The sequence below is a fragment of the Cololabis saira genome, chromosome 14 (assembly GCF_033807715.1).
Source record: "Cololabis saira isolate AMF1-May2022 chromosome 14, fColSai1.1, whole genome shotgun sequence".
Taxonomy (NCBI): domain Eukaryota; kingdom Metazoa; phylum Chordata; class Actinopteri; order Beloniformes; family Belonidae; genus Cololabis; species Cololabis saira.
In genome coordinates, this window is record NC_084600.1 from 15,064,150 (window position 1) to 15,078,142 (window position 13,993).

The 13,993-nt window shown below is 39.8% G+C and overlaps 1 protein-coding gene across 1 annotated transcript; it reads left to right on the forward strand.

Annotated features, from left to right (window-relative positions):
- The first annotated feature begins 5,274 nt into the window (after positions 1-5,274).
- chrne (cholinergic receptor, nicotinic, epsilon) lies at positions 5,275-13,609 on the forward strand. The gene is made up of 12 exons (XM_061740907.1): positions 5,275-5,470; positions 7,284-7,417; positions 9,108-9,152; positions 9,311-9,420; positions 9,517-9,672; positions 9,787-9,887; positions 9,970-10,170; positions 11,164-11,278; positions 11,390-11,504; positions 11,597-11,804; positions 12,197-12,330; positions 12,472-13,609. Exons 1-12 carry the CDS (start codon positions 5,401-5,403, stop codon positions 12,637-12,639), a joined length of 1,557 nt encoding a protein of 518 aa, XP_061596891.1. The 5' UTR covers positions 5,275-5,400; the 3' UTR covers positions 12,640-13,609.
- Positions 13,610-13,993: the final 384 nt, after the last annotated feature.

The window sequence follows — 13,993 nt, forward strand, 5'->3', positions numbered from 1 at the left end:
ACTACTACTACTACTACTACTACTACTACTACTACTACTACTACTGCAGCTACTACTGCTACTGCTACTGCTGCTGCTGCTGCTGCTACTACTGCTACACCTACTACTGCTACTATTAGCCTACTACTTCTACTACTGCTACTACTACTGCCACGGCTACTACTGCTACTACCACTACTACTATTACTACTTCTACTACTGCTACTACGACTGCTACTATTACTACTTCTACTACTTCTACTACTGCCACTGCAGTAGTGGCAGTACTGCTACTACTACTGCTGCTGCTACTACTGCTACTGCTACTGCTACTGCTACTCCTACTCCTACTCCTGCTACTATTACTACTTCTACTACTGCTACTACTACTGCCACTGCTACTACTACTACTACTACTACTACTACTACTACTGCTGCTGCTACTACTGCTACTAATACTACTACTAATACTACTACTGCTGCTACTACTGCTGCTACTACTGCCACTGCTACTACTACTGCTGCTGCTACAACTACTGCTGCTGCTGCTACTGCTGCCACTGGTACTGCTACTATTACTACTTCTACTACTGCCACTGCCACTACTACTACTACTGCTGCTGCTACTACTGCTACTTCTACCACTAGTACTGCTACTGCTTCTACTACTGCTACTGCTACTTTTACTGCTACTGCTAGTACTGGTACTGCTACTGATACTGCTACCGGTACTGCTACTACTACTGCTACTAGGCTACTGTCATTTAGCAGACACTTTTATCCAAAGCGACTTACATCTGAGAGAACAACAAAAGCAAGAAATCACATAGGAGGTCCAACATGGATACGTGCTGGTCAGACTACTGATGTGGTGCTGCTGTGCTAGTCCTAGGTTTTTTAAAAATAAAAAAATGTTTTTTTGTTCCCTTCTCACCCAACACAACAGTCCCTTTATTCAGCAAAACTAGGTCTTAAATTCAGCATCATAAGATCATCTTGGCATGAGTGCAGATTTCTCCGTGCTGAGTCCTGCAAAGAGCTGGACAAATCCTCTAACTAATTCTGATGAGCAGAGAAGTCTACTAGATGCAGAAGTGCTCTGATATAAATTGCGTGGTGACAGACGTGCATAATGCTGCACAATGGATGCGCTGGCACTGAAGATCACGTAAATGGTAGGATCAGGATGGAGAGTGTATTTAGGGACCATGAAGATTTCCTGGGCCATGATGATGACTGGCTAATAAGCCGATTTCGATTCCCTAGAGCAGTGCTCTTGGATCTATGTGCTGAACTGGGTCCAGTGTTAGACAGAACGACCCACTGGAATCGCGCCATCCCGGTGCACATACAGGTGCTGACCAATCTTGGTTTTCTGTTCATCCTACGGGTTCGCGGAGGAAGGACAACTCGGCAGAACACCGGCATCGGAAAGTGACTAGGCTGCTCAGCAGCCAGAGAGCTGGGGTCTCGTGCCCGTCACTCACAGCGCTGAGCAGTTCTCCCGGTCTCGCGCGATCAGGCTCGGATGAAGCCCGGCACGCTGAGTCCTGACAACTGATTAATGTAATAACTTAAATAAAGTACAATCAAACTAAGTTTTGCTCCCGCTCTATTTTTAAATACGCACACGTGTATGCTTGTGTGTGTGTGTGTGTGTGTGTGTGTGTGTGTGTGTGTGTGTGTGTGTGTGTGTGTGTGTGTGTGTGTGTGTGTGTGTGTGTGTGTGTGTGTGTGTGTGTGTGTGTGTGTGTGTGTGTGTGTGTGTGTGTGTGTGTGTGTGTGTGTGTGTGTGTGTGTTGTGCAGCGCGCGTGTGTGAGTTGTTGTAAAGCCTGAATTATGGTCCTGCGTTAAATCGACGCAGAGCTTATGCCATAGGGTAGGGCGTAGCCTATGGCGTGCTACGTGCATGCACACAGTTTTATAAATCAGGATTTTTTTGTGCGCACGCCATTTTCGGCTTTTGAGCGCACGTACCCTTTTAGTATGAATCCTACGCACTCTTTTATAAATGAGGCCCCAGAGCCTGAACCAAGAGCTGTGTCGTATGTTCTGTCAGGTAGGGTCTGATTTTCCTGATGTTGTAAAGAGCAAATCAGCAAGACCAGGAAACCCAGACAACGTGGTCGTTAAAGGTCAGCTGACTGTCCAATATGACACCAAGATTCCTAACAGAAGATGTGGGCACAAGTGTGGTGGAATCCAGCTGTTTATTTGAGTAGGTAGGGAATGACTGACTGGACAGACAATAAGCTCAGTCTTGGACAGATTTGGCTGAAGGTGGCGGTCCTTCAACCATGCAGAGATATCAGAAAGACAGGCGAGTCAGGTGGGAAGGAAATGAAGAGCTGGGTGTCATCAGCATAGCAGTAGTAGGCGAAGCCATGAGAGCTGAGGATTTCACCTAGTGAAGTGGTGTACAGTGAAAAGAGAAGAGGGCTAAGCACTGATCCCTGTGGCACCCCTGTTGCCAGCTCATGCAATCTAGGACACTCGTCCTTGCCATGATACTCTGAAGGATCTTCCTGCGAGGTAAGACATGAACCACAAGAGGACAGATCCTGAAATGCCAAGCTTTGAGAGTGTGGAGAGGAAAGTGTGGTGGTTGACCGTGTCAAAGGCAGTGGACAGGTCAAGCAGTATGAGGACTGAGGATGGACCAGCAGATCTGGTAGGTGGTAATGACTCAGTGACTGACAGAAGAGCATTTTCAGTTGAGTGGCCCTGCCTAAAGCCAGACTGATGTGGATCAAACAGGTAGTTGTCACAAAGGAACTGTGAGATCTGACTGAAGACGGCTCGCTCCAGAAGTTTAGTCATGAATAGGAAGAAAATCAGAAACGTGAAGCACATTGCTCCTGATAACAATTTTGATGGTTATTCTCTGTCTCCTGTCCAGAGCACATGGTACTAATTTCTTCCAATAAAGAGTTTGAATGCCCTGTTTGTCCAACCACAGTCTGTTGTATGATGGCTGATCCTCCAAACACAGAGATGTTGATGCTGTGGATCTGGACAAGGTTAACGTGAGGTTTCCTTTTTGCACCTTTTTCCCTTTTTGGAAAGAAGCCCCAAAAAAACAAAAACTCTGAAGACAATTGAGTGTTCATGCCACGTACATCAAAGTTGAAGACTCAGGCTTATGTGATTTTTGCAAAAAAAAAGATAATATGGACTTTTTATGCTGTAAATATTTTTTTTTACTTGTTTTTGTTGTTGTTTTATAATGACAATTATTGTTTAATCAAATTATATATTATAAATATATTATGTATTATAAATTATATATTATAAATATATCATACATTATCAATAAATTATTAAATAGAAAAAAAATAAAATTATTCAATGTACTCATAGAGAGAAAAAAAAGTAAAAGAAAAAACTGGGGGTGTTTTCAAAATAAATGAATCACCCTTGGAAGTAGCAAGCCGGTAGCAAGGCTCCATCTGATCACGTGAGGGAGCCTCGCAAGTTCATTGGACCGCTGGCTCGTCCGTCACGCTGGTTTTCCTTCAGTGACCAGGATGTGCGCGTCACATGCTTCGGGGGCGTGGCTTCGGACGCACTCCTCCAGGAAGGGACTTGTAGTTTTTCGGACTGTAGTCTTTCTGATTTAATTTGTAATAGTTTTTCCAACCTTTAACAAAAAAAAAAAAAAAAAAAATATATATATATATATATATATATATATATATATATATATATATATATATATATATATATATACACATAGGCTATATATATAAATTTGAACCTAAAGAAACATTTGGTCGTTACTTATAAAAAAGAAAGAATTTCAGCTTTAGCTGTTTGATCATTCTGACCGTTCAGTAGTTTGAATCACATGTTTCATTTAATTATGATAATGCTAAATGACTCGTAAAAACAATGACATGTGTTGGTCTGAAATTTTGTGTTCATGTCAGTTTTTATGCAAGAAATCTCAAATCTCATCAGTCAAATATTACAACAACAAACAACTTTACTTCTAAGTAAAAGAAAATAACACCACACTTTGCTTTTTTTCTTACCTTGTCTGCACACATATTAATGGTTGATAACATGCCGGTAGAAACCTGAGACGTACATATGTGCATTATTACTGTATTTAGTATATATACATATATATATATGCATACATACGCATACACATACATACATATACACATACAAACCCAGTGAATTTTTTTGAATTTTCTTTTTTGGGGGGGGGGGGGGGGGTTTGGGGGGCACTGCCAATCCAGGAAGCAGGAACACACGGAGGCACACGTCAAGTACTGGAAATCTGCAACAAAAACCACAAACGTAACACAAAACCGACACGGAGCCGACCAAAACACGAGCAGCAATCAACCCAAATCTCGAGATCCGAATACCACACTTTGCTAATACAGTATAGAAAAAATATATATATATATTTGCTGGAGGGTTTACACATTTTTTTGTTTGTTTTGTCATGTGTATAAACATTAGGGTCTTCTAGGCGGAGGCCTGGGATTTTAGGGGAACAGCTTTCAGCCCTTCTGTCTCTGAGCCGCAAGTGCGAGACACACAATCTGCCATCTGCAGGCTCCAGTTGCCGTAAAGACCCTCATCTCTGTTTTCCTAACCGTATATTTAGAAGTATATCACATACTGAGCAACTCAAGTGGCACATTCCAAAAAATGGTCTCTTGCCCTTGTGGCTGTGGGGACACGCAACTTCTCTTACTCACAGCACTAATAATAACGGAAAATTCAGTCTCTGTAGTTTTTTTTGTTTTTCTCCGCAGTCGTCGCTGTGGCATAAGCTGTTAAAAACAAAGGAGTTAGCTGGATTATCTTTGTGCGGATCAGGCTGCGTCTCTGAGGTTTTAGGAGTTTTAAGAGCATGATCTGCATCCACCCCTTACCCCTGAAGTCTTTGGACTCTCTCTCACACTGCTGGAGTCCTGCAGATGAAGTGGTAAGAGTCTGCAGTATGTATTAATACCCTGGACACATAGCAGAGGGAGAGCAGGCCGGCGGTACCAGTCACCTGTTCTCCTTGCAGCACCCACAGGGATTAGGAGTCTGTTCTTTCTCTCTGTGTTTGACAAACACAGAATCACAGACAAATCCCGGAGGCCGAAAAAACCGCACAACACTGCCAGTCAAAACAAACAGACATTTGTGTCCAGTATGGAGGTTGTTGTCTAATGATTGTGATGATGATTATTGTGGGTGACCGCAGTGTGACTTGAGGTCCGGGTTTAGTGGCTCCAGCTGCCGTGTAACCCGAGCCCCGGCCAGCGAGAGCAGGATTGGGCAACGGTCCGGGTGTTTGGTGGGGGGATTTAAGGCTCTTCCTCTCTGTCTTTCCTCCCACTGTCTTTGTCTCCCCTCACACTTTATATTTAAACAAAGTGCCGTGCAGTGCAGGGGAGAGGTTGTGAAACATGATGGCCGTGCGAAGCTTTTGGACGTTGTTTGGAGTTGCAACCTTTCTTGGGATGTTGACAGGCCTGGGTAAGTAAGTGGCGCAGTTGCAAACCTTTGACTCGACCTCATTGGCTCCTGTGGTGCCGTGTTTGCCAGCAAAACAAAGCCTGTTATGCTTTCTAACTAATGCGGCCAGAGGAATTAGTGCCCAGAGATGGCCAGTGCTACTTTTACTGTGTATACAAAACTTTCTGTTCCTAGGGCTTCATTAAAACCTGCACGCACACTGATGTAAAGAGTCAAATTCATGCAGATACTTCATTTTTAAATAAAGCAACCTTTTTTTATGGTAACATCATAGTAGCAGATGCTCTTGAATCGATTTAAATACAAAACATTTGCCGGTTCTGTCGTTCCCAATTGACAGTACATACCTTCTCACACATCCACCCCAGTGTTCACATGTTCCACAGACTGCTTATAGATAACGATCGGGTGCAAATCAAGAAAGCAGTTCCTTGTGCTTTGTCATGAGAACAACGGAACCGGTGTATGAAAAGCTGCTGTGGTTGATGGACCTCTGCTACAATAAGATAACGACATGCCAGAAATCTGCTGCAGAGACAGAACTGAACATGATGGGAGTTTAAGAACACATGACGAGGGACGGGTGGATTGGGGCCGGATGGGCTGCACAAATCATTATTGAAATCAAACTGAAATCATTATCTCATTAGCAGAGCTCAGTGAAACAGCTGAGAAACCTCTCAGTGACATGTCAGACCCGTATGGTCCTGTAAACATGAAGATGTAGAAAAAGACAAGACCTCCCATTGATGAGGATCCTGTACACATGGAGGTGCTTTGAGGGATAGAGGAATTTTCTGATCGTCATAGTTGTTAGTAAACAGTCAAACTCAATCCAAGTGTGATGTTAGGACTAGGAAAGCATTTGATGGAGTTCAGATCCTGCAGATGATCCCCACATAAAAATGACTTGCTTCTTTTGTTCTTTTTACTGATTTCACATTGATTGTCTTTTGTGTACAAAACCCCCAACCAGTCCGTTTCTGAGTTTCTGCCAGAGCTGTCTTCTTGTTAAAAGGAAGTTTTTACCTTCCACAGTCGCCTGGTGCTTGCTCAGTGAAGCAATAAATATTAGTTATTTAATTGGATTTGTGTTAATTTGGAATAAATTGAGGTGTACTGCAGGTGAGATTTGGTTCTATGAACAAAGGTGAACTGAATCAAATTAAATTATTGGACAATGAAGCCAAGTCAACCAATTTTCTCCAACCCAGACCGTTTAATTAGATGTTTTCAGGTCGCGCTGGCTTGACACATCATGCATGCTGCCATTGTGCCTCTGTGCCACTATAGAGTCAGCCAGATTACAGGGATTTAGATTTTATCTTCCAAAGTTTTTCCACCTTGTCCTTCAGTGATCACCTACCTTCATGATCTTGTCTCTCCAAGTGTCAACTGAAGGAGGTAAAAGTAATACTGATGACCGCTAAAGGGATGGATGGACAGAGGAATGATGTCTTTACTGCTTTGTTGCATGTGTCAATGTCTCCTGTTTCTCTTTTCTGGGGGGACAAATTCTCAATGAAGGTAGCACTGGCACTGACTGCAGTTTTAAGGAGGATCTCTGGGCCCTGTGGTTATGATAAAAATTGATGTCCATCTCCTTTAGCTGGTGAATGCATATGAGAATGCAGCAAACACCAGAAGGAAATATTCTGAGCAGAGAAGACTAAACTGAGAGATCACAACCACCACATTCAGGGCACCACTAAATGAGCAATGCAAAACCCCTAAATGTGTTGAACTGACCCAGAATATTTCCAAGTGATAGAAGCAGCATAATTAATGTATTCATATTTGTGTCTTCCTGCAGTGGGATGTAACGAGGAGACAGAGCTGATCGGGGACTTGTTTAAAAGCTACAACAAGAATATTCGACCGGCGAAACACCCTGAAGAGAAAGTGACAGTTCAGATCAAGCTGACACTCACCAACCTCATCTCACTGGTGAGAGCTCCATCTTCCCGCTTGTTGAAACCAGAAACAGACAAGCTATAAACGCTTGGGGACCATGTTTGATGGAAAGTTAAAGTTTGATAAAGACACAGAAGTTGTCATTAAGAAAGGACCGCAAAGGATTCATCTTCATTCAGTGTTAGTTAGAAGGTCCTACACGTCTTTTATTGCTCATTTACCGAAAGTCTTTCAACGTTTTCTCTTATTTGTTTAGTTTAGTGGTCTGTCAGTAAAGGACAGGAACTATGGGACGCAGTTTCATTCAAAACTAAATAAATGAATAAATACTTAAATTATGAAATATTGAATTAAATAAATGAATATGACAATGAAATAAATACAAAATTAATTAATACAATCTTTATTTTTTAAATGACAACTTTATTATTCAATGACAAATCCTTTCATGTTGGTATATTTATTTATTTCGTGACAATTTTATTACACAATGGGATATTTATTTCATGGCACTTTTTTTTATTTCATGGCTCTTTTACGTTTCATGTTCTTATCTTCAATTGAAGGGAAGTGGTTTTATATGTAGGTGTGACCAGGCGTGAACTTCAGTGGATTCTCATGGGATAGGAAGTCGGAAGAAAACAGCAAACCGATGAAAACATAATGTAAATGCATACAGATTTATATGGTTATGGATAAAAACACCAATGAAGAGGAAGAAAAAACTAAAACAAGCTCAGACGTGGGTGAATATAAGAACATGAAATGTAAAAGAGCCATGAAATAAAATAAAAGTGTGATGAAATGTAATATGTAAATGTGGCATTACAAAATAAAAGTGTCATGTAATAAATAAATATCCCATTATGAAATAGAAAAGTTGTAATTTAAAAAAAATAAAGATTGTATTTATTAGTTTTTTATTTATTTCATTGTCATATTAAATTATTTAATTCAATGTTTCATAATTTAAGTATTCATTCATCTATTTAATTTGGAATGAACTCAGGTAACGTGAGCTCGAAGACCTTTGATGTTCAGCAGTGAGACCTGGCGTCGCTCTGGGAGAGTCAGGTCATCAGGAAAGATAAACAGATAATAAGTTTGAGTCAGAGCACAATTTATCTTATTATTTTCATCACATGCCTTCAGGTCCACGTTATCAGACGCCCTTAACTAATCTCATCTGCAATCAGACTGCTCAACAGTGATTTTTTTTTTTAACTGGTAGTTCTTGAGCCTGTAATTATGGATCTGGACTAATTTAACTGTTTTTATTGGTGTCAGCTGTCTTGACTTTTTACTCTACTTGAATTTTATTCTTTAGTGTTTCTAAAACTATATGTATATATTTGTTTTACTAATCCTGCATTCACATGACAGGCATTTGCACTGTGGGGACTAAGGTGGAATACCTCAGGAAATCTGTTGATTTTGCTGTTTGTTCATGTTTGTGCCCGACCGAACTGCTGTAATGAAATTGCCCTTTAAGGAATCGATAAAGTAGTCAGATTCTGATCCGAATTAGAACATATGAGCACAACACAAGGTCACGAGTGTTTTGTACAGCTCTATGCAAACACTACACATGATCTTACAATTTCCCCTATTCTACGTGGAGATAACAGCAAACATCATTAATTTTTTTGGTGGTTGCTCACAAATGCCTCATAGAAATGGGCAAAGCCCAAACACTCACAGTACTTATTCTCTTATGCCACAGAATGAAAAGGAGGAGACGCTTACAACCAACGTGTGGATTGAGATTGTGAGTTTTTTTCTCTCATCATCCTTATCAATGTGCTTGAACCACTCACAGAAAGACTTCTGGGAAAAGCTTTGTTGCGTCTCCAAGAACTAGAGACTGAATGTTTGCGTCTGGCTAGTCATGTCACCGGTTATCTTTCTTTTACATGTGATGTACAGCAATGGGTCGACTATCGCCTTGCCTGGAATGAGTCGAAGTATTATGGCATTCAAGTTATTCGTGTCCCGTGCAAAACGGTTTGGCTCCCTGATATAGTCCTGGAGAACAAGTAAGGCCATAATAAGATGAAATTCTGTATTTTTCACAGCCAACTGAGATTTATAAAGTGTTTTTTTATTAATTCTTTATGCTATTCTTTCTGCAGTATTGATGGCAAATTTGATGTGGCTTACTATGCCAACGTGTTGATCTCTAGCGATGGTTCGATGTACTGGCTACCTCCCGCCATCTATCGCAGCACATGTTCCATTGAGGTCACCTACTTCCCATTTGATTACCAAAACTGCACACTATCATTCAGGTGTGGTACGGTCGGAGCATCACCGGAAAAATACAGACGCAGAGCCATACAGTATGATTCAATTACCATAGTAGTTGTTTCTGATCTGTTCTGTCGATTCTGACCCGTCTCTAGATCCCAGACGTACAGCGCCAATGAAGTTGACCTCATCTTGACACTTGGAGAAACGGGGGAGACTATAGAGTGGGTGGATATCGACCCCGAGGCTTTCACAGGTAGAGAATACACTCACATTCAAAATTGCAATATTAAAAAACATATGATTCCTCTTGGGCTTAGTCTGTTTCCATCTCTCAGAGAATGGTGAATGGGCCATCGTCCACCGTCCAGCCAAGAAAGTGATCAACGGGAAGTATTCTCCAGATGACCTGGAATATCAGGAGATCATGTTCAACCTCATCATCAAAAGGAAACCCCTCTTCTACATCATCAACATCATCCTGCCCTGCTCCCTCATCTCCTCGTTGGTGGTGTTGGCCTACTTCCTACCAGCACAAGGTCCCTACAGCCATTGTTTCCTGCCTTTGTTGATAAACCCCAGAAATAAAAAGGAAATTAACAAGAAATTACAAAAGTCATAGTGTAGAACTCTGTTTACTGAAGCAACCTGGAGGCACTGCCTTCTGGGGTCATACTCTTTATCATTCAGTAAAATTATTTCAGACTGTAAGTGTCAATATCCTAACATGTAATATATGAATGTAATGTATGTAATAATAATAATAATAATAATAATAATAATAATAATAATAATAATAATAATAATAATAATAATAATAATAATAATAATCATAATAATAATAACAATCACTTTATTCGTCAGTATACAAGTAAACACACTGAAATTTGTCCTCTGCTTTTTAACTCTGACATGAAAACTGTAGTTGGACAGTTAACTAATGATTACAGATTAAAACATCTTTATTCAACATTCTTTAATCGTTCCATGATAATCTGGGGCATCTGTCAGATCAGTCACATATAAACGTAAAAGGATTTAAAAAACCTTTTTTTTCAAAACAATTTTTTCTAAATATTGTATTAGATGTTTCAAATCAACTTAACTCAAAATTTCAACACAAACATGTGAAACTGTAAAACCTATTTTCACATCACATGCTCTGACATCACAGTCAACATCCTGATGTATTTTACTTTGACATATTTCAAAGTCAGTGGTAACATTAATCATAATTACACTGTATTTGCAGCTGGGGGAAGACTTTAAAACAAATTCAGGACTAAAGTTAAGTTTATCTGGTTTACATTTTGCAGATGCAACATTGCATTATTATTACTTATTATTATTATTACTATTACTTATTACTATTATCATTACTGAAAGTGTCTTTGAGATCTTTTAAAAGCACTTTATAAATAAAATGGATTATTATGATTATGATTATTATGATTATTATGTTGCTGGATTCAGTATATGTTGCATGAGTACAGGGAATGTACTTGATTTGCTCCTCTGTTGTCCCCTCACAGCTGGAGGACAGAAGTTGACGGTGTCCATCTCGGTCCTGCTGGCGCAGACTGTCTTCCTCTTTCTTATTGCTCAGAAGGTCCCTGAGACTTCTCTTTCTGTCCCTCTTATCGGCAAGTGAGTCCGAGATTCATCTCTTCCGAGCCCTGTTGGGTTTATTTTTTGGATTATATTTTCCTGTATTCCAGTCTCCCCTCCAACACTGATCTTCTCTAACATCCTCCACAGGTACCTGATCTTTGTCATGTGTGTCACCACCCTCATTGCTACTAATCAGATTGTGGTGCTGAACTTCTCACTGCGCAGTCCGAGCACTCACACTATGTCCTACAGCATCAAGCATGTAAGCACAGCCCCTGAAGTCCAGATACAAATCTTTATCCAAAAGTTAGCCTTTTGTAAATGGCCTGCTGTTATCCTATCTGGCTCCCACAGCTGTTCTTGAAAATGGTACCTCGCTTCTTAGGGATGTCCCCACTGGTGGACGACAGTGAGGAGACAGCGGAGGTGAACGGCGTGAAGGAGAGGCGGCGCAGCTCTTTTGGTCTCATGCAGAGAGCAGAGGAATATGTGCTGAAGCAACCTCGCAGTGAAATGATGTTCGACAAACAGAGAGAGAGGCATGGACTCACACGCTCGATTGGTGAGAATGTCACACACTCCAGCTCTCTCAGACCAAATAATTGTGTCCTTGCAGTTGTAAAACTATCCACAAGAGGGATTCAAATGTTTGGATCTCTGGTTTGTATCTATTCTCATTATCTATTGTTTTAAAAGCATATGGTATGCCATTCTACAAACCTTCTCATTCAAACAAATGGGGAAGTGTGTTCAAACTCTTGGTCTGTACTGTATATATGTATATATATATATATATATATATATATATATATATATATATATACACATACACATGTATTAAAGCAGCACAGAGTAGTTTTTTTTATATTTGCATCATTGCCATCAAACATATTGCCATCTGCCTTACCGTGTGTGACTACAGTCCTCCAACTGTGAGTGTCTTCTGCCCCCTAGTGGACAACATAGATGTCAGCAGCACAGCCAACCTGTACAAGAGTTTGGCCCAGGCTGCTCCTGAAATTAAGCAATGCGTGGACGCCTGCAACTTCATTGCAGAGAGCACAAAACAACAAAATGACATTGGATCCGTGAGTATTACCTCCACCAGTTTGTGTGCGACATGCACCACTTCCTCCATTATGTTTTGGATAGTACACTTGTTACATTTTGCCATGATAATCACTGTTTTTTGGAACCTAAACCTTAATTTCCTGCATTTGAAAATAAAGGAAATTGAGAGCTGGGTTCTCATTGGGAAGATGATCGACAAGGTGTGTTTCTGGGCGGCCTTTTTCCTCTTCATCGTCGGCACGGTGGGGATCTTCCTAACAGGACACTTCAACACAGCGCCAGAATTTCCATTTCCTGGGGAGACCAAAAAATATGTCCCCAGTTAAAATGAAAACTTATTTGCACCTATTAAAGATTTCTAAAGTTCACCGTGCCTCGTGACGTCTGCACAGCACGACTAACTGACTCCTGGGTTAAGATTTGGGAATGATCTGAACTTAATTTTAAGTTTCTGCAAGTTCTTATTGTGATTATTTACAATATGCCGATTTGTTTAATTCAACTGGTTTTATATCACAACAATCACAGTGAAAATCTTACAAAGTTCAATCATTTTGTTTGGTAGTTTTAAGAAAAAAAGACTCAACATTATGGCTTCAGGTCATTGTTCATATAAAATGTTAGTGTTTGAGTTTCAGATAGAATATTGAAGTTGATAAACCATCACATTGACTTATTTATATAGCAGTATATAATAAAAACTGCCACAACAATTGTATCCAATACATTGAGATATAATAACTTATTTATAAGTATTTGAATGGAGAAGACATTAAGTAAAGACCTGTTTGATTATGTTCTATTTCAACTGGGAAACAGATAAAAACATCTGGATGTGTCTATCCAAACAACACGTCTTACAAACCTGTGCAGACAGTGAGATTCAGACAACATAAATCAAAGCTTTACTCTTCTTACTATGATTTATTTATTGGGAATTTTTGCTTGAGGTAGATGAAACCGGGGGGCATTATCTTGGTATAATTTTGCCATTATTTGTTTATTTACTGCCTAAAGAGCGAAATTACCGGAGTCAAATTCCTTGTTGGACAATGTTCGAACCTGGCCAATAAAGCTGATTCTGATTCTGATTCTGATTTTGTAAAAATAAATAACGTTTCCTTCATGATTTGCTTAATTGTTGGGTATTTGAGCAGGATCATCTGAAGAACTGAGGATTCACAATTTAAATGAGCTTTGATTTTCACTATTATTTTTGATTGTGTATGTATCAAATAAATGCTTAACAAATGCGTTTCATTGTAAGTGTAATAAAAGAAGATTTGTTGTTTTTAATTCCCTCACATCTTCATTCCCAGTCTCTCCTCCAGGTCTCCTAGGTGTGAAGGTATCTCTGTCTCAGGACACATTTTTCCTCTATTTAGGGGCAGTACAACAATGGGACAATCAAACATCACATTTACATGTCTAATTGTACAATTTTTATACCTAATATTTATTTATTAATAGTATAAGTAACAAATCAAGGTATATTGAAGCATCTGTAAACGTCATCAGATCTTTGTAGCCCAGTTCCATCATTATAATTAATTCTTGGACAGACAATGTCCGGTGATAACACACATATATCATACTAAATGGTTCACATGATGAACATTTAAAAACTGAGTTTCATCGTGTCTCGTCAAATTCACGCGTCTTAAAGTTTTTTTTTGTTTT

Bases quoted from the DNA above. Each gene is read 5' to 3' on its own strand.
- chrne (XM_061740907.1), top strand. From the start codon at position 5,401: ATGATGGCCGTGCGAAGCTTTTGGACGTTGTTTGGAGTTGCAACCTTT. The intron at 5,471-7,283 runs GTAAGTAAGTGG...GTCTTCCTGCAG, and splicing joins TGGGATGTTGACAGGCCTGG to TGGGATGTAACGAGGAGACA. The intron at 9,673-9,786 runs GTGTGGTACGGT...ACCCGTCTCTAG, and splicing joins AACTGCACACTATCATTCAG to ATCCCAGACGTACAGCGCCA.